General features: G+C 39.2%; 1 protein-coding gene across 1 annotated transcript in view; it reads right to left on the bottom strand.

Moving 5' to 3' along the window:
- CD163 (CD163 molecule) overlaps window positions 1-26,757 on the bottom strand; it is a 386,915-nt gene that overhangs the window by 2,764 nt on the left and 357,394 nt on the right. The window contains exons 31-33 of the mRNA XM_042780454.1: window positions 21,069-21,383; window positions 10,833-10,925; window positions 10,575-10,754 (exon numbers count right to left, since the gene is read on the bottom strand). Of these exons, the coding sequence (XP_042636388.1) occupies window positions 10,575-10,754; window positions 10,833-10,925; window positions 21,069-21,383 (588 nt within the window). The remainder of the gene's footprint in view (window positions 1-10,574; window positions 10,755-10,832; window positions 10,926-21,068; window positions 21,384-26,757) is intronic.

The raw sequence follows: 26,757 nt of genomic DNA on the forward strand, positions 1-26,757 counted from the left end.
AGGCAGTGAGTTTGGTTTTTGGTTTAGCCACTTTACTAAGCATGATATCCTTCTCCAGTGAATGGTCCCTTCTGACAACATGACCAAAGTAGATGACATGAAGTTTGGCTATTCTCGCTTTTAAGGAGCATTCTGGCTGCACTCCTTCCAGGATAGATTTGTTCTTTCTTCTGGCAGCCCACGGTATTTTCAGTATTCTTTGCCAACACCATAATTCAAAGGCTTCATCTCTGATTTGGTCTTCCTTATCCATTGTCCAGCTTTCACATGCATTTGAGGTGATAGAAAATATAGCTTGGGTTATGGGCACCTTAGTCTTCAAAGTGACATCTTTGCTCTTCAATACTTTAAAGAGGTCTCTTGTAGCTGATTTGCCCAGTGCCATATGACATTTCATTTCTTGACTGCTACTTCCATAAGTGTTGATTGTGGTTCCAAGAAAACAAAATCCCTGACAACTTCAGTATTTTTTCCATTTATCATGATGTTGCTTATTGGTCCAGTTGTGAGGAGACTTTATCTTCTAAAGTCACCTTTTGAAATATTCTATTCAGCTCCTTTACTTCATCAATTATTCCATTTGCTTTAGCTACTGTATGTTCAATATCAAGTTTCAGAGTCTCTTCTGAGATTCATTTTGGTCTTTTCCTTCCTCCCTGTCTTTTTAATGACCTTTTGCTTTCTTCATGTATGATGTCCTTGATGGCATCCCACAACTTGTCAAAAAAGCACAAAATATGATCTTGAGATGGTCTCTAAATTCAGGTGGGATATAATCAAGGTTGTGTTTTGGGTCTTGTGGACTTGTTTTAATTATTTCCAGCTTCAACTTGAGCTTGTATGTGAGCAATTGATCATCTCTTCCACAGTTAGCTCCTGGCCTCGTTCTGACTGATAAGACTGAGCTTCTCCATTATCTCTTTTCACAGATGTAGTTGATTGGATTCCTATTCATTCCACCTGGTGAGTTCCATGTGTATAGTCGTCATTTATGTTGTAGAAAAAGGTGTTTGCAAAGAATAAGTCCTTGCTATTGCAAAACTGTCATGCAATCTCTGGTGTTGTTTGTATCACCAAGGCCATATTCTCCAACAAGTGATGTTTCTTCTTTGTTTCCAACTTTCCCATTCCAATCACCAGGAATTACCAATGCATCTTGATTGCATGTATGATCAATTTCATACTGCAGAAGTTGGGAAATATTTTCAATTTCTTTATCTTTGGTTTCAATGGCTGGTGTGTAAATTTGAATAATAGTTGTACCAAGTGGTCTTCCTTGTAGGCATATGGATATTATCCTTTCACTGACAGGATTGTACTTCAGGATAGATCTTGAAATGTTCTTTTTGACTATGAATGTAACACCATTCCCTTTCAATTGGTCATTTTGGTACAGTAGACCATATGATTGTTTGATTCAAAATGGTCAGTACTAGTCCATTTAATCTCATTAATGTCTAGAATATAAATCTTGAAACATTCCATTTCATTTTTGGCAATTTCCTAGACTCATATTTTGTACTTTCCATGTTCTGATTATTAATGGATTCACTTTGAATCATGCCACACCAGCAAATCAAGGTCCTGAAAGCTTTTACTCCATCCATATCATTAAGGTCAACTCCACTTTGAGCATGGATGTCTTCCCCAGTTGTATTTTGAGTGCCTTCTAATGTGAGGGTTCTTCTTCTGGCACTGTATCAGACACTATTCTGCTGCTATTCATAGGGTTTTCAGTAGCCAATATTTTTATTTTTAAAAATTTTTATTGTGATTAGGGTGAAAGTTTACAGTCAGTGGCCAATTTTTTTCAGAAGTAGATTGCCATGTCCCTCTCCCTAGTCTGTCTTAGTCTGGAAGCTCTGTTAAAATCTGTTCACCATGGGTGACTCTGCAGGTATTTGAAATGCTGGTAGCATTGCTTCCAACATCACAGCAACACATAAGCCACCACAGTATGACAAACTGACGACAAGTGGTGGAAATAGACATACGTATGTATATATACATCTTTGGATTCATTACATATTTTTATTCTGCCCTATCCACTTTAATATTGTAATATCCTTTTAATTGAATGTTTTTATATCTCATTGTGCATATTTTACCCCTTGCAATCAGCCTTCTAATTTGTAGATTTCATTATAATTTTCACATATTCTTCTACAAGAACATTAAAATCATGTGGAAAATTAAAAAAAGAATTAATAAATTGGATATTGAGTTGTATCTTATTAGTATGTGGATTTGTTAAAGAAAACAAACAAAGAAACAAAAAGTTCACTTTTCTATTCAAACAGGAAGACCTTTTATTTATTTATTTTCCCAATTGCAGAGAGAGTGAGCAGTTTTTATTAGATGAAAGAAAGGCAAACATGGAGAGTGAGGACACACAGGGAGAAGCATGGCAAAAAATTACAGGGATTTATTAAACTATAATCTTAAACTTTTAACAATAGAAGTTTACTCATTACCTCCTTGTTGAGCCATCCCATTAGTGGTATATTTCCTGTCAGAGCGGTACTAGGTAACAAAAACAAGATTTGTCAGGAATAAATTCAGTCAGTAGTATGTCTGCCTCTCCCCTTATCTTAAGGTAACAGATTTTACCTATTTACAGGTTTACAAAGAGTTAGTAGAAATGGAGTAGAAGATTTCAGTGAATGAAAATGAAGTCTGATTAAGATTTGGTTAATTGTCATTTACCTCAACTTAGCTACAGAGTTATGAGACAAGTTATGGGCTTCATCTTAACATTATCAATTCTAATTCTATTTCCTAGCCTCTGGAGACATGAATTTTCTTCTTCTTCTTTTTTCTTTCTTTCTTTTTTTTTAATTGCAATTAAGTGAAAGTTTACAGAGCAAATTTTCCACTTGACAATTCATAGACGTTTGTTTTGTTTTGTGACACTGATTGCAATCCCCACAATGTAATAGTACTCTGAGGAAGAACTTTTAAATCCTTCAGAAAAAGACTTAGTCACATTCATGTAGGCCTCACATTTTTCCTGGTAAATGTATGCTCATACATTTAGTAGACCCATTCCATTTTTCCTGACAAACATCTCTGATTCGGAGGCATCGCCTCTCATGATGGGCATTGTATCAAGTTAATATGTTCATTTATACTATTCCACTCTCCTGTCACAGAGCTAGGCCCATAACACTACTACTACTAACCATAATACTATGGACTACCAGAAGAATGAACAAATCTGTCTCATAGTGCTCCTTGGAAGTGAGGATGGTGAGACTTCATCTTTCATATTTTGGTCATGTTATCAAGAGGAACCATACCTTGGAGTTGGATATCTTGCTTGATAAAGTAGTGACAGGATGCAGCAGAGCTTCTAGACTAAGGCAGACTAGGAAGAAGGACATGGTGGTCTACTTCTGAAAGAACTGACCCCTGAGAACCTCGTGAGTAGCAATGAAACATTGTCTAATATGGTGACAGAAGATGAGCCCCTCAGGTTGGAAGGCACCCAGAATATTACGGGGAAGGCCTGCCTCCTCAAAGTAGAATCAGCCTTAATGATGTAGATGGAGTATAGCTTTCAGGATCTTCATTTGCTGATGTGACACGACTCAAAACGAGAGGAAATAGCTGTTAACATCTATTAATTATTGGAATGTGGAATGTGTGAAGTGTGAATCTAGGAATAGTTGAAGTTGTCAAAAATGAAACTGGAATGCATAAAGATCTATATCCTAGGTGTTAGTGAGCTGAAATGGATGATATTGGCCATTTTGAATCAGACAATCATATGTCTAGTATGTTGGGAATGACAAGTTGAAGAGGAAAAGTGTCACATTCACTGTCAAAAAGACATTTTCAACATGTGTCCTGAAGTACAGTTCTGTTAGTGATAGGATAATCTCCATATGCCTACAATGAAGACCAATTAATACTGATTTTGATCTTTCTGTTAGGTGCCCTTGAGTCAGTTCCAACACATTGTGACCCTATGTACAACAGAATGAAACACTGCCTAGTCCTGAGCCATCCTCACAATCTTTGATATGTTTGAGCCCATCATTGTAGCCACTGTCCCAATCCATCTTATTGAGGGTTGTTTTGGTTACCCAGTACTGCTCTGACAGGAAATATACCACTTATGGGATGGCTTGACAAACAGGAATTTATTATCTTACAGTTTGGGAGGCTAGAAGTCTGAGTTCAAAGTGCCAGGCTTTAGGGGCTGTGTGAAAGCCCCTTGATGTGGGCTTCAGCTCTGCCTCTTGCTCCTGGCCCACTGAAGCTAGAGGCATCTTTTCACGCAGGCAGCTACTGGCTGCTGAGGCTAACAAGTCCAAGGTCGACAAATAAAATGGCACAATCCCGATGTTACCAAACCACATGGCAGGCCATTAATTCAAGTCGATTGAAAGTCCCAGGGTTGCCAGAGCATGGCAGGCTGCTGAACAATGACTCAGCTACATACCATAAGCTGAGACCATTCCTAAAGCTGCTTCTTACATACGGGAAGCAGACCATATACCCGAAACAGCTACTCAGCTGCTTGTGGTAGATCTTACCATGGAGTTGATTGCCAGTCTCATCATGGGGAATAACTACTACCAGCTTCCCAGCTACTCAGCCAGGCCCAACCAAGTTGACATACAACTTTAACTACCACAAGGCCATTCCCCTTTTTTTCTGACCCTCTACTTTACCAAGCATGATATCCTTCTCCAGAAACCGATCTCTTCAGAAAACGTGACCAAAATACATGAGATGAAGTCTGGCCATTTTTGCTTCTAAGGAGCATTCTGGCTGTACTTCTTCCAAGAAAGATTAGTCCATTCTTCTGATAGTCCATGGTATTTTCAATGTTCTTTGCCAACACCACAATTCAAATACATCAAATCTTCTTTGATCTTCCTTCATCAATGTCCAGCTTTGTCATGCATATGAGGCTATTGAAAATACCATGGCGTGGGTCAGTTTACCTTAGTTTTCAAAGTGGTATCTTTTTTTTTTTTTACATTTTAAAGAGAAGTTTTGGAGCAGATTTTGCCCAGTGCAATTAGTCGTCTGATTTTTTGACTGCTTCTTCTATGGGTAATGGTTGTGGATCCAAGGTAAATGAATTCCTTACAACTTCAATCTTTTCTTTACTTATCATGATGTTGCTTGTTGGTCCAGTTGTGGGGACTTTTCTTTTCTTTGCATTGAGGTGTAATCCACACTGAAGACTATCGTCTTTGATCTTTGTCAGTAAGTGCTTCAAATCATCTTTGCTTTTAGCAGCAAGGTTGTGTCATCTGCATAACACAGATTGTTAATGAGTATTCCTCCAATCCTGGTGCCACGTTCTTCTCTATCTAGTCCAACTTCTCAGATTATTTGCTCAGCATGAAGATTAAATAACTATGGTGAAAGGATACAACCCTAGCACACAGTATAATACCACTATTGTTCAAACTTATGGCAGCCACTAAAGCCAAAGTTGAAGAAATTGAAGATATTTACCAATATCTGAAGTCTGAAATTGATCAAACACACAATCAAGAAGCATTGATAATTACTGATGATTGGAATTGGAAAGTTGGAAACAAAGAAGAAACATCAGTTGTTGGAAAATATGGCCTTGGTAACAGAAATGATGCCAGAGGTCACATGATAGAATTTTGCAAGACCAACGACTTATTCATTGCAAATACATTTCTCAATAATGCTAATGGAGACTATACACATGGGACTCGCCAGATGGGATACACAGAACAAATCAACTACATCTGTGGAAAGAGGCAATGGAGAAGCTCAATATCATCAGTCAGAACAAGACTAGAGGCTGATTTTGGAACACCCCATCGATTGTTCATATGCAAGTTTAAGTTGAAGCTGAAGAAAATTAAAACAACTCAAGAGGCAAAATATATCCTTGAGCATGTCACACCTGAATATAGAGACCATCTGAAAATAGATTTGACACACTGAGCACCAGTCCTGAAGAGCAGACAAGTTGTGGGATGACATCAAGGACATCATGTGTAAAGAAAGAAAAAGGTATTAAAAAGACAGGAAAGGAAGAAAAGACAAAAATGGTTGTCAAAAGAGACTCTGAAACTTGCTCTGAAACTGAGAGTAGCTTAAGTGAATGGAAGAAATGAAGTAAAATAGTTGAACAGAAGATTTCAAAGGGCCATTCAAGAAGACAAAATAAAGTATTATAACGAATTGTGTGGAGGTCTGGAGTTAGAAAACCAAAAGGGAAGCTCATCATTTTTCAAGCTTAAAGAACTGAAGAAAAAAATCCAAGCCTTGATTTCCATTGTTGAAAGATTCTATTGGCAAAATACTGAGTGAGGCAGGAAGCCTCAAAAGCACATGGAATAATATACAGTATCACCATACCAAAAAGAACTGGTTGCCATCCAACCATTTAAGAAGGTAACAAATGATGAAGAACCAATAGTATTGAAAGAGGAAATCTAAGCTGCAGAACACACTGGTGGAAAAGCAAGGCTTCAATGATTGATGCAATACCAATTGAGATGTTCCCACAAATGGATGCCATGCTGGAAGCACTTATTGTCTATGAAATTTGGCAGAGAGCCACATGGCCAACTGACTCGAAGAGATCTTTGTTTGTGCCTGTGAAAAGGGCATGATGGTGGTGATGTCTGACCTTGTCTAATTTCATGAGAGGGAGAGATATTTACCATCAGCTCAAGGCTGATTCCTATGAAGCAAAGACCAGAAATGCTTCCACTCACCAACATTCTTGCCAATTTGACACCAAACATCCCACCCATGGCAGGTTCTGCTTCTCTGCTGGGTTTGATAATTCATTGCAATGGCAACATGCAACTCACACAATATTCATGATTACGGGGTTTATGAGGGCAGTAACAACTTACAATTCATGTTCAGGAACACTCAGGATACAATTCTTTGATCATGACAACCTCCCCTCAACCATGCCCATAGGCATGCTACTCTTTGGCCCTCGGCATCTCAGCTTGACCTCTGCCCTGCTCTGTCAAGTGTTACAAAACTCTTTTAGCTCTGCTGATTGGTGCCCAGGGAGGCATCCCACCTCACCACTAAGCCTTCCACCTGAAGGCGCTAAGCTTTCTTGCTCCTTGGGTTGGGAAGCCCATAGCTCTGTCTCATGCTGGGGTCTGCTGCCAGGGTCTGCTGCCAGGGTCACTGCTGCAGTTTCTCTACCAGTTTCTCTGCTGCTGCTTCTCACTGTCTCAGTGCAGGGATCTGAGGTCCAACAATCAACTATGGAGATCTGAAGGGCAGCATTTGAATAGGGGAAAGGTAGGGAGGCAGGAATGCATAGGCAAGTAGGACACAGGAAATGGGTAACCATAGGGAGGAAGTGGGAGATGAGATGTTACATTGCTGGGAATAAAACCAGTATCACAAAACAAAATGTGTATGAACTGTTGAATGTAAAATGAATCTGCTTCGTAAAATTTCACCCAAATCACAATAAAAAGTCAAAAATAATACAAAGCACCAAACCTGTCAGAACACATTTCTAGTAGAAATACCAGGCAGAGGAAGAGCAGTTTTACCAAGGACCACTGAATCTAGAATTAATACTTTTTAATCAAGCACCACAGAAACTCTAAAGGGCCAAAGTAACAAAAGTAGAAAGTAGCAAAATACCTACATTTGAAATCTGCATCCTGCGCTCTAGAATACAAAGGTTCAGGTCTCTGTGTCATAAAGTTGAAGAGATATGGATGCAGCCTCACTTTAGTTAAGAGAGAGGAAGGCACTCAGGCCAGCACCAAGCAAAACATGATTCTTCTCTAGTGGATCTAAGATCCCAGGTTTGGAGACTGGAGCTAAAAGGATTGAAGGTGTGTGTGTTTGTCACTTAACCATAAAAGGCCTCTTTAGTTGCTACTCTAGAAGTGACAGAAAGATGGGCATTTCTCAGATGAGGCCTCCTTCCAATTTCCTTCTAAGCAAAGAAAGTACACAGATTCTTTGACTCTTTAGCATAAACTCACACCCTCACATCACCTTCCTTCTTAGCATTCTCCCACATAGTCTTTCTTCTTCAATATCCCAAACGCTTCCTGATAAGGCCATTTTTCATAGTTAATACTAAGAGCAACAAAACTTAGAAGCTATTCATCTTGAGTGCAGATAGTCTCTCCCCTACAATGCATTCGAGTTAGGATGAACTGCGTTATGACTGTCTTTTTATTTTGATTTGTACATCTTATGGTTAGTGATAAGTACCACATATGATGTTGCCGAGTGTAATTTGCTGATGTTATCATTCTCATATGTCCAGTTGTAGATGCAATATTATGATTTACTATCCAAAACACTGCCATAGAGCAGGGTATGGCAATAATATGAAAACTAAAAACATATGAGGTATTTGACTTATATTGAGAACTGACTTATGATGGAGTTGTTGGAACAGAACCTGTTGTAATTCAGGAACTATCTGTACTAGGTTCTTATATTAAACCAGAGAAGGCAGAACCTGGGGAGAATAAGTGACTTGTTCAAGCTTACAGAGGTAGAGAATAGGGTTGACATCCAGATTTAGGTTCTTCTGTTCAGCTCTTTGAGAAGCTAGAAGTAAAGTTCTAGTGAAGAAGAAAAACAAACAGTTCCAAGTCCAGTGATAAGTTGATGAGAGACCAGGATAATGCAAGGTCTCTAAAGGAGAAACTGCCCCTTCAGAGAGCTATTAATTTGTTCGAATTAACCCTTAAGCCAAACTGAAAATTGCAGTCAGATATCTCCTTGTTCGTTCTCTTGTTCTCATAGTTACCCTATGCTTTTAGACGAGTTAATCAAGCTTCATCATTGGGATCTTTTCTCTCAACATTCTCACAACCTCCATACCTCAATGTTGAGTCAATCTTACCATTCAGTATTTTTCCTTCCTTACAACTAGCTGTACACAATTCATAACACATTTAAGCCTTCAGTGTGTACAAAGAACACTTATGAGTCCTATGTCAGCACCTAGTGCTTCCTGTCTCTTTACTTTCATTCTAATAAAAAGCTTACATTCACTTACATAAACTCTATAATCTCTTACTATGTTGTTATGTGCCGTCGAGTCGGCCCCGACTCATAGCGACCCCTCCTTGGGTTTTCGAGGCAGTATCACTACGGAAGTAGGATTGCCCAACCTTCCTTCCGAGGAGTGGCTGGTGGGTTTGAACCGCCAGCCGTCTGGTTAGCAGGCAAGTGACTTAGCCACTATGCTACCAGAGCTCCTAATCTCTTACTATAATACATACCAATTAATATTTATTGCATCTACTACTGACTTGCAAGTGCCTGGCTGAGTGTTTCTCCAATGTTTGAGGTTGTATGGATGTTGTTTTTTTGAAAAAAAAGTTGAGAAAATGTTTTCTAGTAGCAATGGAAGAAGGAGAACTTTGTGACTCAGAACATTTCACCCACAGTTCTCTGGTTCTTGCAGCCCAGGAGCCAAGAATACTTATGTCTGAATCTGCAAAGGAGAGTCAAAATTTAACACCAATCCATACATTCATATCTGACTTATTAAATGGAATACACTGTGCTTCTACTCCTACTTCTAAGACAAAACAAAACAAAACTTACTGCTGCCAAGTGGAATAAGTCTTCCTACTTACTCAGTGCAAAACAGTGCCTCACTCTATACGTACAGAAACACTCAATTCAACTGGGGCCTCAGACATGAGAGGAAAGTACTTCCTCATTCTTGTTCCTCTCTCCTACTGGCTTACTGTCAATGAGGGAATGAGCATGGTGGTTTGAAATGTTCACTCTTATGTTGTTGTTATGTGCCATCGAGTCAGCCCTGACTCATAGCGACCCCTCCTTGGGTTTCCGAGGCAGTATCACTACGGAAGTAGGATTGCCCAACCTTCCTTCCGAGGAGTGGCTGGTGGGTTTGAACCACCAGCCTTCTGGTTAGCAGTCAAGTGCCTTAGCCACTATGCTACCAGAGCTCTTATAGAAAGTGAATTATAAAAAAACAGAGTTGTGAAACTTGATTTTAATTAGGATAATACTAGAACATCTTGCCAGATAAGACCACTGGAGAAGGAAAGACCAGCAATTGAGACTCACAAGTGAGAAGTAAATGAAGCCTGTCCTTCAGAGATGTTTTAAGCCATCAAAATGAGCTCTGGTGGCTTAATGTTTAAGGCATTTGACTGCTAACCAGAAGGCTGGTGGTGCAAAGCCACCAGCCACGCTGCGGAAGGAAGACTAGGCGATCTACTTCCATTAAGATTTACCACCTTGGAAACCCAAAGGGGGTTGCTATGAGTTGGAATCGACTCGATGGCAGTGAGTTTGGTTTGGTTTTGGCTTAAGCCATCAAAAATGATGAGTATAAGTCTCAGACTCTCTGGTTAATCAATCACCTCTTAGTGATACTGATAGTTCAGATAATACTTCTCTGGAGCTTTCCATTCTCCCAGTGGACAATGCAATAACTGTACCTGAGCAGATGACTCCTACATCTTGGGTGTGATTACATCTGTGCTTCCCCCAGCCCCAGGAAGGACATGTCCAGATGTGGGACTCCTCTCCTTTGCATTTCAGCTTGTCTAGCCAGATTAATCCTGACCCACTACCAAAGTAAGCTGTGGGCATGACTGAGATGGCTCCTCCACAGCCCAGTTGTCTGCACACCACGTGGGCATTCTTCATGTCCCAGTTGTTATTACAGATGGTGCCTCGGTAGCCCTGGTAAAAGATCTCCACTCTCCCAACACAGCGATTGTCCCCATTCAAGAGCTGGAGCTGTCTGCTCTCTGAGAAAAGAGAGTCATGTCAATAGGGACATTTATATAGACATAAGGAAGGCTATCTTTTCTTTTGGGACCCCTCACCTGAGCAGTTGGCAGCATTGTCCTCAGAAACTACAGAGTCCTCTGGGTCAGAAACGAAGTCATTGCATGTAGGCAGCAGCTGGATCTCCTTTCCTATGAACACAACATGATTAGAAGTTAGTAGGGTTAAAGAACAGTAGATCAAATTTAATTGAAATAATCTAGTGAGAGGTCTGAGACAGAAGCTGTTGTACAGGTCCTATGGAGTTAATCTTCTGATTTGTGGAGTTCTGTGTAGGGCCCAAGAAGGATATACTAGAAATGTCAGAATCTCTATCCTGACAAGTTGACAGTGTCTCTTTCTGAATGAGCAAAGCCAGGGAGTTCAGTCAAAGAGACATTGTCATGAACCAGCAGCTGGATTGATTCATTATAAACCAGACACATTCAGGGCTATTGACCTGAGAGCTAGAAATCATTGACCTGGAAGTTAGAGCAAAGAGAATGGAGTCAGGAACTGAAACTGCTCATCAGAAGTCTCAGGTAGTAGCCATAGATGCAGGACCAATTAGATTTGTTCTTCTTGTGCCATTATTCAGAGCAAGAAAGCCACTGGCTCATGAGACAGACCATGGTTTACCCCGGAGTACTTCACTTAGGATTTTAAGATTTAGGGTCCAGACTTGGCAACTTAATTTAAAATCATGTGCTTTCTAAGTAGATTGGACAATCTCTCATGAGAGATGATGTGGGATGATATTGACATTAGATAGATTTCCATTGGAATCACAGAGTATTTTCCCTTCCCACACTATGGTTGGACTTTACATCAGGGGTTACTGTTATTCAAAAGTTGGAGTTCTGTGTATTCTGGGAGATACAAAATATGTATTTCTAACCTCACCACAGAGCTAAGTTATAGTTTTGCTCTGAATTCACATGAATAACAATTTGGATCCATTGTATTATTATTCTTTACTTTTTACACAAGGGAAGGTGATAACAAAAAGAGGCCAAATAACTTCCAACAGTGCTGAACTTAAAGTTAACAGTGAAGTAGAGATTCAAACCTAGAACTTTTGCTTCCATGAAGATTGGAGGAGTTCACAAAAGTCTGATGCTTCCACTGGATAAAGCGAAGAAAGCTAATTGTTGTTATGTCATTAGGTGCTGCCAAGTTGTCTCTGACTCATAGTGACCCCACGCACAGCAGAATGAAACACCATCCTGTCCCACGCCAGCTCCAAGATCCTTATACTTGAGCCCATTGACGCAGCCACTGTGTCAATCCATCTCATTGAGGACCTTCCCCTCTTTTTTTGACACTCCACCTTACCAAGCATGACGTCCTTCTCCAGGGAATGGTCCCTTCTGATAACATGACCAAAGTAGGTGAGATGAAGTCTGGCCATTCTCACCTCCAAGGAGCAATCTAGCTGCACTTCCTCTGGGACAGACTTGTTAGTTTCCTTAGCAGTCGTTGGTACTTTCAACATTCCCCACCATCACCACAACTCTTTGGTCTTCCTTATTCATTGTTTAACTCTCACATGCATATGAGGTCATTGAAAATACCATGGATTTTGTCAGGTGCACCTTAGTCATCAAGGGGACATCTTTGCTCTTCAGCACTTGAAAGAGGTCCTTTGCAGCTGATTTGTCCAGTGCTATATGTCGTCTGATATGCTGACTGCTGCTTCCATTGGCATCGATTGTAGAACCAAGCAATGTGAAGTCTTTGACAACTTCAATCTTTTCTCCGTTTATTGTGATGCTGCTTATAGGTCCAGTTGCTTTCTTTATATTGAGATGTAATCCATACTGCAGACTGTATCCTTCAATCTTCATCAGTAAGTGCTTCTAGTCATCCTCACGTTCAGCAAGCTAAGTTGTGTTGCCAGCATATCACAGGTTGTTAATGATTCTTCCTCCTATCCTGATACCATGTTCTTCTCAGATTATTTGCTCAGCATATAGATTGAATAAGTATGGTGAAAGGATACAATCCTGATGCACTCCCTTCTTGATTTTAAACCATGCTGTGTCCCCTTGTTCTATTTGAATGATAGCCTCCTGGTCTATGCACAGATTCCTCATGAGTACAATTAAGTATTCTAGAATTCCCATTCTTCTCAATGCTATCCACAATTTGTTATGATCCACACAATCAAATGCTTTTGCATAGTCAATAAAACACAAGTAAACCTCTTTCTGATATTCTTTGCTTTGAGCCAAGATCCATCTGACTTCAGCAATGATATCCCTTGTTCCACATCCTCTTTTGAATCCAGCTTGCAGTTCTGGAAGTTCTCTGTCAAGAAAGCTAATTAATATACAAAAATTTAAAGATACCCTATATTTGTGGAAGCAACATAGACTAAAAGTAAAGTATAATTGTGGAAGTAATATAGACTAAAATTTCAAGGAATGAAGATCTTTCAGAGTTAAGCCAAGAATCTAGTTTCTTTTCCTCGAATGGAATTTTCTAATTCCATGTAAGGGCTAAAGGTTGAGAATCTGGGTTTAGGAATGGCAGATGGCTGCTGGTGGGTCAGAGAAACCAGTATAACTTTGGTGGTTATAAGTGTATGGAGTTACAACGTTGGGGAATGGAGGCCACTATCAACATAATAAGTTTTCTTCTCAAATTTTTGAAGGAAGGAGGCCAAGAAGTAAGAAATACACCTTGGAAAGCTGAGCAAGTATTTCTTTACTCTCTTGCTCCTGAGTGCAATGCAGTAAATTGCTTCATATGGCACTTCTAGCTGAGTCCTCCATTTTGTGATATGTTGTAAATTGTAGTCTCTGAGCCTGTTTAGCATGCGATGTATGTTGAGTCCCACCTTGCTGGGACTCAAGTCACCATCATTAGTTTTCTTGAGGGTATATATGTGAATGTTCTGAGAAAGTTCTTTCTTTTGCTCTGGTCCTGAGTTTGGTTTGTCATCATCTCATGCCTTCACTTGAGAGAGCATCTGTCATCTGACCCACAGATTTGGCTCTGATAGTGCCTGCAGCCATGTGAGTGAGGACAATCCTCCATCTCTACCCATGAATTTGGGACTTGCCAGCCTCTTAGCTTCCACTGCCATGTGAGCCATTTCCTTGGCAGCTTGTGAGTTCTATGAGGCATTAGAGTGAAATATGGAATCCTAAGACAGGAGGGAGAGTACTGAGGGGAGGAGTAGTAGTTGATGTTAGAGATGATGGAGCTGCATAGCAGTTTGGAAATGTTGGACATTTGGGACATCTTTAACCTCTGCTTCACAGGGACCAGCCTTGTGTTGATCCTTCTAAAATAAATTATCTGGGCACTGAGCCAAAAAGGATACTCCAGATTCTCCTTAGGAAGTTCTGAAATGGGAATAGATGTGAACCAGAGGTAGATCTGTTTCAAGACATATTCCAACTAAGTTGTGTGTTGAATTTAGATATTTGGGTAATCAGCATCCCCTCCCCTGCCTGCCTGAGGGGAAAAAAAAGATTAATCCTTTCATGCATTTTTATATACAATTTGTGCATTGAATTAGAACAATTGCCTGGTATGGAAAGAGATAGGCTTATATGACAAATTATCCAAGTTGTGATCTTTAAGGTTGTGTGTCAGCTTGGCTGGACATGACTCTAAGTGGTTTAAGCAGTTGTGGTGTAGTCATTTCTATGAAGAGATCCGAAGTAAGATAATCACCTCCATGATGAAATATACTATGAGCAGCCAATCAATTGAAAGAAACTTTCCTTAGGGGAGTGGCTTGCTTCCAAAACATATATGGATGTCCTGAGAAAATTCTTGGACTTTCTGTTGCATCTGGATCTTGCATCTAGCTTATCATCACCCAGTTTTTGGAGCTGAACAAGTGGCCTGCTGTATTGCTTGCTGATCTTGGGATTGATGCCTTTGTAGCTTGTGAGCCAACAATCCACCATTCTATCTGCCGATCTTGGGCTTGTCATCTGCTGAAGTCAGCAGCCTACTACACTGCCTGCTTATTTTGGGTTCATCAGTCCCTGCAAATGTGTGAGTCAGAAAAAGCTTGACATTTGACCCAAAAACTTGGAACTTACCAGCCTCTGCAACTGTGTGAGGTATTTCCCTGAGGTGATTTAGATATTTCTCTCTCTCTGTAATCACAAATGAAAAAAAAAAAAAGGAAGGCAGAAGCACAGATGAAAAAGATATTGGAGGTAGCACAATACAACTTTAATTATGACAATCATATTCAGGAACATGGAGAAAAGGAGAGAAATAACAGGCAAAAGATGGAAAATTTGAACAGATTATGATCTATATAAGAATAACCAAAGGAACATTCTCAATGAAAAATAGATGTCTAGAATGAAGAATTGAACAAATAAAATTAAAAGCCGTTTAGACATAGCAGTGACTTACAACTCAGATATACAGGAAATGTCAAAACTGAAACGGAAAAAAAACAGAGAATAAAGATATTTGGGACAGACTCCACAGGTCTAACATACAACATTGGAGTCATCAGAAGGAAAGGAAGAGGAGAGTAGAGCAGAGAAGAGTAGAAGAGAGGGGTAGAAAGGAAAGAGAAGGAGAGAGAGGAGACAGAAGAAGTAATATCTGAAGAGATAAAGAATGAGAATCTTCTAAATGTTCTAAATGCAACATATCAACTCATGTATTCAGGAAGCTCACAGAACTCTGAGACAGAGATAAAAACTCCCACACCTAGACACATCATAATAAAGCAGCTGAAAATCAAAGGAGATGAGGAAATTCTGGAATACTGTATTTTTATGCAGCTGCTAATGCAACCTGTGCTATTTTTGTGAGCATGCTATGCTGCATGTTATATTTGTGGGAACATTTTATATAAATATAAATATATATATGCATTATTTGTGAAAAATACAGTAATAAAAATATTTCAGTCTAAGAAGGCAAAAAAAAAAAGAGACAAGGAAATAAACATCAAGTGAGCCATTTAAAAGTAAATGGTAGATTTGAATCCTACTATCTCATAAATTTCATCTAAAGTAAATGGATTAGATAATCAAGGTAAAAACTAATCTAGATAAAACAACAGAATTCAAGTACATGCTGCTTGCAAGATACTCAGCTTGTATAGGAGGGTATCTAGAAATTATTAAATGTTGGAAAATTAAGCAACACCCTTCCTGAAATAACCTGAACCAAGGAGAAAATTTGAAAAATGAGAAAATGTTGTGAAATGATGATGAACAAAGCAGTACCTTAGGGAAATTCATAGCCTAAAATGCATGATTTATAACAAAAGACTGAACGTAAAATGTAAACTTCCTTCTAAGAAACAAGATCAGCAAATAAAACTTAACATAAGTATGTTGGAATTAATAAAAATAACTACAGAAATTAATGATATACTAAACAAACATGATAAAGAAAATAGAACAAATAAATATGTATAAAACTTGGTTCATTGAAAGAATAAAATTGATAAGCATCAAATAAAACTAATCAAGAATGACAGAAAGAAACTAAATTATCAATAATAGTAATGAAAACAGAGACATCAGTGCAAATCATTGGAGTTATATCCTGTAGTACAAAAAAGGTGAAAGGGGAGTGTGGTTGGGTATGGATGGCAGAAGAAGGTGGGAGTGGAAGAAGTCTTGAAACTGAAGGAGAGAGACCAAAGAAAAGATTTACGACTTGGCTATCGAAGGACCATATTGTGAACAGAATGGATGGTAACTCAATGGAAAAACAAAACAAGCCAACAACAAGGAAAATAAATACTGAATAATGAAGAAGAACTTATCTTTGTAAAAAGGCCTGATTTCTGAGTGCGTTCCTGATTTTCATACATTGTTAAAGTTCATTCTGCTAAAGGACACTGATTGCATAGGTATGCACTCTGTGAAGCATATATGACAGCAGTGTCAGGAAGACGGTTCAAATAGAATAAAGCTACCAAAAAACAAAACAAAACAAAACAGAAATGACATCACTGGAATTAAAGAATTGGAGGATAGGCTTGGCCACTTATACAAGAGTGATGAGTAAAATCAATCTATTGAAAAATAAGAGAGAAGATGCTCTGCTTGTCTCTTATCATTTATCCATCTCTGTCTCCCCAGATCATTTGTCAGCTTGTTATACTATGGTGGCTTGCATGTTGCTATGATGCTGGAAGCTATGCCATCAGTATTTCAAATACCAACAGGGTCACCCATGGTGGACGGATTACAGCAGAGCTTCCAGACTAAGGCAGACTTGTTGTTGTTTTTTGTTATGTGCCATCAAGTCGGACCCGACTCTTAGTGACCCCTCCTTGGGTTTTCAAGGCAGTATCACTACGGAAGTAGATTGCCCCATCTTCCTTCTAAGGAGTGGCTGGTGGGTTTGAACCTCCAGTCTTCTGGTTAGCAATCAAGTGTCTTAGCCACTATGCTACAAGGCCAACTAGGAAGAAAAAAGAAGCGGTCGACTTCTGAAAAAACTGGCCACTTATGGACAACAGCAAAACATTGTCTGATATACTGCTGGAAGATAAGCCCCTCAGGTTGGAAGGCACTCAAGATACAATTGGGAAGAGCTGCCTCTACAAAGTAGAGGTGATCTTAATGACATGTATGCAATTAAGCTCTCAGGACCTTCATTTGCTGATGTGGCATGATTTAAAATGAAGAGGAAGAGCTGTTAACATCCATTAATATTTGGAACATGGAATGTATGAAGTATGAATTTAGGACAATTGGAAGTTGCAAAAAAATGAAGTGGAATGCATAAAGATTGATAGCCTAGGCATTAGTGAGCCTAAATGGACCAGAATTGGCCATTTTTAATTGGATATCAATATAGTTTACTATGCCAGGAATGACATTTGAAGAGGAAAAGCATAACATTCATTGTCAAAAAGAACATTTCAAGATTTATCCTGAAGTACAATGCTGTTAGTGATAGGATAATATCCATACTCCTACAAGGAAGACCTTTCAGGAGGTGCTATATGATCAAGAACCAATGGTACTGAAGGAAGAAGTCAAAGCTGCACTGGAGGAATTGGCAAAGAACAAGGCTCCAGGAATTGATGGAATACCCATTGAGATGTTTCAATAAACAGATGCCCCATTGGAGGCACTCACTTGGTTATGCCAAGAAATTTGGAAGACAGCTACCTGGTCAACTGACTGGAAGAGATCCATATTTGTACCCATTCCAAAGGAAGGTGATTCCACAGAATGTGGAAATTATCGAACAATATCATTAATATCACACGCAAGTAAGACCTTACTAAAGATAATTAAAAAACGGTTGCAACAGTATATTGACAAGAAATTCCAGTGGTGCAATCTGGATTCAGAAGAGGAGGTGGAACAAGGGATATCATAGCTACTGTCAGATGGATCCTGGCTCAAAGCAAAGAATACCAGAAAGACGTTTACTGGTGTTTTATTGACTATGCAAAGGCATTTGATTGTGTAGATCATAACAAATTGTGGCTGACATTAAGAAGAATGGGAATTCCAGAACACTTGATTGTGCTCACGAGGAACCTGTATATTGACCAGGAGGTTGTTGTTCGAACAGAACAAGGGGACACTACGTGGTTTAAAATCAAGAAGGGAGTGTGTCAAGGTTGTATCCATTCCCCATATTTATTCAAACTGTATGTTGAGCAAATAATCTGAGAAGCTAGACTATATGAAGAAGAACGTGGCGTCAAGATTGGAGGAAGAATCATTAACAACCTGCGATACACTGACAACACAACTTTGTTTGTTGAAAGTGAAGATGACTTGAGACACTTCCTGATGAAGATTGAAGAATACAGTCTGCAGTATGGATTACATCTCAATATAAAGAAAACAAAAATCCTCACAACTGGACCTATAAGCGGCATCACGATAAATGGAGAAAAGATTGAAGTTGTCAAAGACTTCACATTGCTTGGTTCTACAATCGATGCCAATGGAAGCAGCAGTCAGGACATTAGATGATGTATAGCACTGGGCAAGTTGGCTGCAAGATACTCTTTCAAGTGCTGAGGAGCAAAGATGTCTCCTTGAGGACTAAGCCATGATATTTTCAATCACCTCATAAGCATGTGAGAACTGGACAATGAATAAGGAAGACAGAAGAAGAATTGATGCTTTTGAGTTGTGGTGCTGGTGAAGAATGCTGAAAGTATCTTGAACTGCTAAAAGAACTAACAGATCTATCCTGGAGGAAGTGCAGCCGGAATGCTCCTTGGAAGAGAGAATGGTCAGACTTTGTCTCACCTACATTGGTCATGTTGTCAGAAGGGACCATTCCCTGGAGAAGGATGTCACGCTTGGTAAGGTGGAGGGTCAACGAAAGAGGGGAAGGCCTTCAATGAGATGGATTGACACTGTGGCTGCGATGATGGGCTCAAGTATAGCAAGGATCATGGAGCTGGCATGGGATTGGGCAGTGTTTTGTTCTGCTGTGCATTGGGTATCTATGAGTTGGAGATGACTCGACCAAACCTAACAACAACAACAATAACAACAACACAAGGGAGACTGATTCATACTACTATTATTCAAATGTATGCACCAACCACTAAAGCAAAGATGGAGAAACTGAAGAATTTTATCAACTTCTGCAGTCTAAAATTGATCAACTATGCAACCAAAATATACTGATTATTACTTGTGACTGAAATATGAAAGTTGGAAACAAAGAAGAAGCATTGGTAGTTGGAAAATATAGCCTTGGTGATAGGAATGATGCTGGCGATCACATGATAGAATTTTGCAACACTAATGATTTATTCATTGCATATGCCTTTTTTCAACAACATAAACAGGGATTATACACATGGACCTCACCAGATGGATTACACAGAAATCAAATTGAACATCTGAGAGGGAAATAGTGAAAACTGTGGAGTAAGGGTAGGGTTGCAAGGAACCATCCCTGGAATTTCTGCACAGGTATGATATTGAGGGAGGAGAAAGGTATTTGAAGGCAGTGTTGAACTTCCACCTTCATGTTGCTTTATTCAAAACACAAACATTAACGATCTCCACATTCCATATCTTTATGGAGATTTATTTCCAGTGGAGGAGAAAAACAAATAGATTGAAGTCCAGTGATAAGTTTATGAGAGACCAGGATAGCACAAAGAAAGGGAAACTGCCCCTACACAGAGCTGCTAATTTATATAAATCAATCTCCTAAGGCAAAATGAAAATTGTTGTCAAATACATCCTTGTCCACTCTCTTACTATATGGATATCCTGTGTTCTTAGGCAAGTTATTTAATCAAATTAATCACTGGGGACCTTTCACTAAAAGTTCCATTTTTTTTTTCCATAGCTCAATGATGACCTAATCTTACCACTCAATCTTCTCCTTCCCTACAACTATCTGTACAGAATTTTCTTAATTGTGAAGTTGGCATTAGCCATAACTCACCTGGGCCCTCAATTCTACCCAGAAAACTTTATGCTTCCCTTGTCAGCTCTATTGCCACCTACCACAATTTACTATACTCTTCTTGTATCTTCATCTCAAATTTTACTTGTCTCCTTACTCTCAGTCTAATAAAAAGGCAATTGCACTTCTCTTACATCATTGGAATCATCAGTATAAACTCTTGAATACCTTATCACAAAACATACCAATTAATATTGCATTTATCACTGACTTGCAAGTACATGGCTGAGTTTCCCTCCAAAGTTTCAGGATATGTGCATATTGCAAAAAAAGGAGAGAGAATCTTTCTGGTAACAATGGAAGAAGGAGAATCCTGTGACTCAGCATTTCACCTACAGCTCTCTGGTCCTTCCAGTCCAAGAGTTATGATTACTTATGTCTGAATCTGTGAAGGAGATTAAAAATATAACACAAATCTATAAATTGCCTTCTGATTGATCAATGGGATCCTCTACCCTCAACTTCTATTAACTCAGTCCACAACAGTGCCTTACTTTCTCTCTATATACAGACACGCTCAATTCAACTGGGTCCTCAGAAGTGAGAGGAAAGTTCTTCATTCTTGTGGTGGTTTCCAAATGTTCATTATTACAGACAGTAGATTATAAAAACAAATTTATACAACTTTATTTTAATTGGGCTGATTCAAGAACATACTATCTTGTCATGTAAGACTACTGCAGAAGGAAAGACCAGCAGATGAGACATGCAATCAGGAAGTAAACGAAGCTCATTATTCACAGCTGCTTAGACCATTAGGGAATATGGGCAGAACTCTCAGACTTCTCTGGTCCATCCATCACCTATGTTCCAAGAGTTCAGACATCTACTTCTTTGGAATTTTCTATTTTTCCTGCCAGTAAACAATTCATTGTCCATACCTGAGCAGATGACACTTGCATCCTTATTGTGTCCACAGTTGTGCTGCCCCCAGCCTTGGGATGGGCACATCCGTAGATGGGATTCCTTTCCTGTGCACTTCAAGTTGTTCAGCCAGATGGGCCCTGAGCCCCCACCCACGTAGGCCATGGGTAAGACATTGAGAGCTATTCCACAGCTCAGCTGTCTGCACACCACAAGAGCATCCTTCATGTCCCAGCTGTCATCACAGATGGTGCCCCAGCGGCCCTGATAAAAGATTTCCACTCTTCCAGCACAGCGACTGCCTCCATCCACCAGGCGAAGCTCTCCGCTTTCTGAGGAAAGAGAGTCATATCAATAGGAATATTTTACAAACCTGAGAAAGGCTATCTTTTCTTTTGGGACACCTCAATTGGGCAGTTGGTAGCACTATCCTTGGGCTACAGAGTCTGCCGGGTTAGACACAAAGTTGTTGCACCTGGGCAACAGCTGGGTCTGGTTTCCTACAGAAACAACATGATCAGATGTCATTGGGGTTGAAGAACAGGAAACCAAATTTAGTTGAAATAATCTAGTGAGTGGAAGCTGTTATACAGATCTTATCAGTGTTAACCTTCTGATTTGTGGAGTTCTGCATAGGGTCTGAGAAAGATATACCAGAAACATCAGAATTTTTACCCTGAGCAGTTTATAGTATACTCTGAATGTGCAGAGCCAGGAAGTTCAGTCAAAGAGACACTGTGATGGGTAGGCAGCTAGACTGACTTATGAGAAAACATACCTTCTCTGCGCCATTGACCTGGGCTTTAGAAGTCATTGATGTGGGACACAGAGCAAAGAGAATAGAGCCAGGAAATGGGGCTGCTCATTTGAAGTCTCAAGTAGCACCCATAGATCCAGGGCCAATCTGATTTGTTCATGTTGTGTTGTCATTCAGACCTAAACAGTGAATGGACCCTGAGACAGGCTGTGGTTTACCCCAGAGTACTTTGTTTGTGATTCTAGGCTTTAGACTCCAGATTGGCCTACATAATTCCAAATCATGTGCTCCTCTTTGGGTAGCTTGGACAATCTCCCATGAGAGATGATGTCAGATGATATTGACATTGGCCAGATTTCCCTGAGAATCACAGAGTATTGCTCCCTCACCACAGCAAATTTGATCTATGCTTGGACTTCACATCAGGAATTGCTATTATTCAAATGCTGGAATCCTGCATATTCCGAGAGAAACAAAATATGTATTTCTAACCCCACCACAGAGGAGCTCTGGTAGCATAGTGCCTAAGGCACTTGACTGCTCACCAGAAGGCTGGTGGTTCAAACCCACCAGCCACTCCTCGGAAGGAAGGTTGGGCAATCCTACTTCCGTAGTGATACTGCCTCGGAAACCCAAGGAGGGGTCGCTACGAGTCGGGGCCCTACTCGACGGCAAACAACAACAACAACAACCCCACCACAGAGCCCAGTTAGGTTATATTCCTGCTCTGAATTCACTTGAACAACAATTTGGACCCACTGTGTTATTATTTTCTCCTTTTTACACATGAGCAAAGTGATGGAAAGAGAGGACAAAAAATGTCTATTAATGTTGAACTTAAAGTTAACAGTGAATAAGAGATTCAAAACTAGAACTTTTGCTTCCATGAAGAATGGAGGAATTCACAAAAGTTTGATGCTTCTCCTGGATAAATCTAAGAAAGCTGGTTAGAGGGGAGGAGGAGAAGGAGGAAGGAGAGGGAGAGAGAGAGAGGGAGAGAGAGAGAAAGAGAGAGAGAGGAGACAGAAGAAATCATATCTGAAGAGATAATGAATGAGAATTTTCTAAAATGGATGCAAGGTATGAAATCACCTATTCAAGAAGCTCAGAGAACTCTGAGTAGGATATAAAAACTCCCATACCTACGTACATCATGTAAAGCTGCTTGGAAGATACTCACCTTGTATATGAAGATAATGGAAAGTTGAAAGTAAACGATGGGAAATTATATATGGATATTATTCAAACACCAAAAGAAAATTGATGTTGCTATATTAACATCACACAAAGTAGACTTTAAGACAAGATGTATTAACTGAGTTAATGAGGAAATTCTAATAAGTATAATAGGCAAATCCTTAATAAAATATTATAGATATCAAGACCCAAGAAAATGTGAGAAGTAGCTGTGAAATATATAAAGCAAAACCTGACAAAATTACTAGGAGAAATAAATGAATTCATAATCAAAATGGTGAACTTTAACAAAACTCTCTTTAATATTAGATCAAGTAGACAAAGAATTCAGAATATGGTAGATGTAAAACAATACCATCAATAAATGTAACTACATAATATATCTAGAGCACTGAACCCAACAACGAAAGCATTCATGTTATTATAAATGCACATCAATCATTTTTCAGAATTGGCCATATGATGGGCCAAAAACTTTCAGATAATTGAATTCATACAAAAGATTTCCTACCATCACAGTGAAATCAAGCTGCTAATTAACAAGAAAACATAGGTAGAAATCATTAAATGTATGGAAATTAAGCAACACTCTTCCCAAAACTTCCTGAGTCAAGAAGAAAAGAAAAAATGGGAAAATATTGTGCAATAATGATGAACATATGACATAACTAAACTTCTCTGATGAAGCAAAGCAGTACCTAAGGGAAATTCAAAGCCTAAAATGCATGATTCATAACAGAAGGAGGACTGTTAGTCACATTTTCTGTTAAGTGTAGTCAGATACATACATCAATTCAGTGAACACTTATTAAACACAGTAAGTGCCATGCGCCATTTTAGGCATTTGGGATACAGTAATGCAAAACAATACTGAGATCCCAGACCTCAAGGATTTTAAACTCTAGTGGGGAGACAAAGGCAAAGACATTAGAAAGTTAAACATGATGATCCAACTGGATGGCTGTAAGTTTTTTTTCTTAATAAGTAATTAAATAGGATGTTGGATGACATTATGTGCTATGAAAGAAGGAAAAAAGTAGGAGATAGGAGGATCAGCAGTAATGAATTTGCAGGGTTAGAATCAGACAGAAAGGGGGTGAGATCATGAAGGGCCTTGAAATCCATTAGAAGAACTTCAACTTTTACTCTCTGGGAAAATATAGAGCCATTGGTAGGTTTTGAACAGAGTACATAACCTGCTTACATTTTAAAAGGATTACCTCTTCTTTATGCTGACCACAGAAAGAAACAGAGGGCCAGTATGGTACATAAACAATTATAAGTATAATTATAATGAGACGAAGTCTTGCCATTTTCACTTCTAAAGAGCATACTGGCTCTACTTAGTCTAAGACAGATTTGTTCGTTCTTCTAGCAGGCCATGGTATACTCAATATTCTTTGCCAACACCATAATTCAAAGGCATCAATTCTCCTCCTGTCTTCCTTATTCATTCATTATCCAGCTTTTGCATGCATAGGAGGCAGTTGAAAATGCCATGGCTTGGTTAGGCTCACCTTAGTGTTCAAAGTGACATCTCTGCTCTTCAGCATTTTAACGAGGTCTTTCACAGTAGATTTGCTCAATGCAATACATCATTTGATTTCTGGACTGTTGCTTCTATTGGCGTGGATTGTGGATCCAATTAAAATGAAATCTTTGACCACTTCATTCATTTACCTATTAATCATGATGTTGCTTGTTGGTACAGCTGTGAAGTTGGCCAGGTAGCTGTCTTCCAATTTCCTTGGCATTGCTGGATAAGCACCTCTCGTGCTGCACCTGCTTGTTTAAACATTTGAATTGATATTCCATCAATTACTGGAGGCTTGTTTTTTTTTCCCAATGCCTTCAGTGCAGCTTGGACTTCTTCCTTCAGTACTATGGGTTCTTGATCATATGCTACCTCCTGAAATGGTTGAATGTCAACCAATTCTTTTTGGTACAGTAACTCTGTAAGTTCTTTCCATCTTCTTTTGATGCTTCCTCTGTCATTTAATATTTTACCCATAGAATCCTTCAATATTGCAACTTGAGGCTTGATTTTTAATTCAGTTCTTTCAGCCTGTGAAATTCTGGGTGTGTCCCCCCCCCCCGTTATTTTTTTACTCTAGCTCTTTGCACATTTCATTTTAATACCTTGTCTTCTTGAGGCACCCTTTTAAACCTTCTGTTCAGCTCCTTTACTTCACCATTTCTTCCTTTTTCTTTAGCTATTCTAAGTTCAAGAGCAAGTGTCAGAGTGTCTCCAGACATCCATTTTGGTCTTTTCTTTTTTTCCTTTTTTAAAAACAATCTTTTGGTTTCTCCATGGATGATGTGTTGATATCATTCCACAACTTGTTTGGTCTTGTCGTTAGTATTCAATGCATCAAAACTATTCTCAAGGTGGTCTCTAAATTCAGGGGGTATATATTCAAGTTTAAGAAGCTCTGGTAGCATAGTGCCTAAAAGCACTTGACTGCTAACCAGAAGGCTGGCTGGAGGTTCAAATCCACCAGCCACTCCTCGGAAGGAAGGTTGGGCAAACAATTTCCATAGTGATACTACCTCAGAAACCCAAGGAGGGGTTGTTATGAGTCGGATCCGACTTGATGGCAGTGAGTTTGGTTTTGGTTTTATACTCAAGTTTGTACTTTGGCTATCATGGACTTGTTTTAATTTTTTTCAGTTTCAACTTGAGCATGCCTTTGAGCAACTGATGGTCTATTCCATAGAAGGCCCCTGACTTTGTTCTGACTGATGTTATTGAGCTTGTTCACTGTTTCTTTCCACAGATGTAGTTGATTTGATTCCTGTGTATTCCATCCAGTAGGTCCATGTGTATAGTCACTATTTATGTTGTTGAAAAAAACTCATTAGTCTTGCAAGATTCTATCATATGAACTCCACCATTGTTTCTATCACTAAAGCCATATTTTCAAACTACTGATACTGCCTCTTTCTTTCCCACTTTTGAGTTCCAATCACCAGTAATTATCAATGCATTTTTTAAATTGTGATTTGGGTGAAAATGTATAGAGCAAATTCACTTTCCATACAGCAGTTCACATACACTTTGTCTCGTGACATTGGCCACAATTCATCACAACACAACAGCTCCTCTCCCATTTCCTCTTGACAGTCATCTCTTCCCTGTGTCCATCCCTCCATGTCCCCCTGCCCCCCTGAGCTGTCCCCCTGTGCAGAAATAGCCCTTCTTTCTTCCATGATTGTTCTCTCCAAGGAGTGTATCTACCTCAAGTAAATGTTCGACTCCTATGCCTGTCTTTTACTTATCAATGCATTTTAATTGCATGTTTGATCAATTTCTGACTGCAGAAATTGGTAAAAATGTTCAATTTCTTCATCTTTGGCATTAGTGTTTGGTGCATAAATTTGAATAATAGTCATATTAACTGGTCTTCTTTGTAGACATATTATCCTATCTGTCCTTGCAGTGTTGAATTTCAGGATAGATCTTGAAATGCTCTTTTCAATGATGAATGTGACATCATTCCCCTTCAATTTGTCATTCCCAGTATAGTAGCTGGGGATGTAGATTCCCAGTAGATTGTAGATTGTCCAATTTGAAATGCCAATTTCATTCCAAAGTCCATTTCCACTCACTAACGCCTAAGATGTCAATCTTTATGGGCTCCATTTCATTTCTGACAACTTCCAATTTCCCTAGATTCATACTTCATACATTTCATTTTCCAATTAATAATGTCTGTTTGCAGTTGTTTCTTCTCATGTGTCATGCCACATCA

Source organism: Orycteropus afer, unplaced genomic scaffold (assembly GCF_000298275.1).
Source record: "Orycteropus afer afer isolate SDZICR_OR568_19922 unplaced genomic scaffold, OryAfe1.0 scaffold00040, whole genome shotgun sequence".
In the NCBI taxonomy this organism is placed as follows: domain Eukaryota; kingdom Metazoa; phylum Chordata; class Mammalia; order Tubulidentata; family Orycteropodidae; genus Orycteropus; species Orycteropus afer.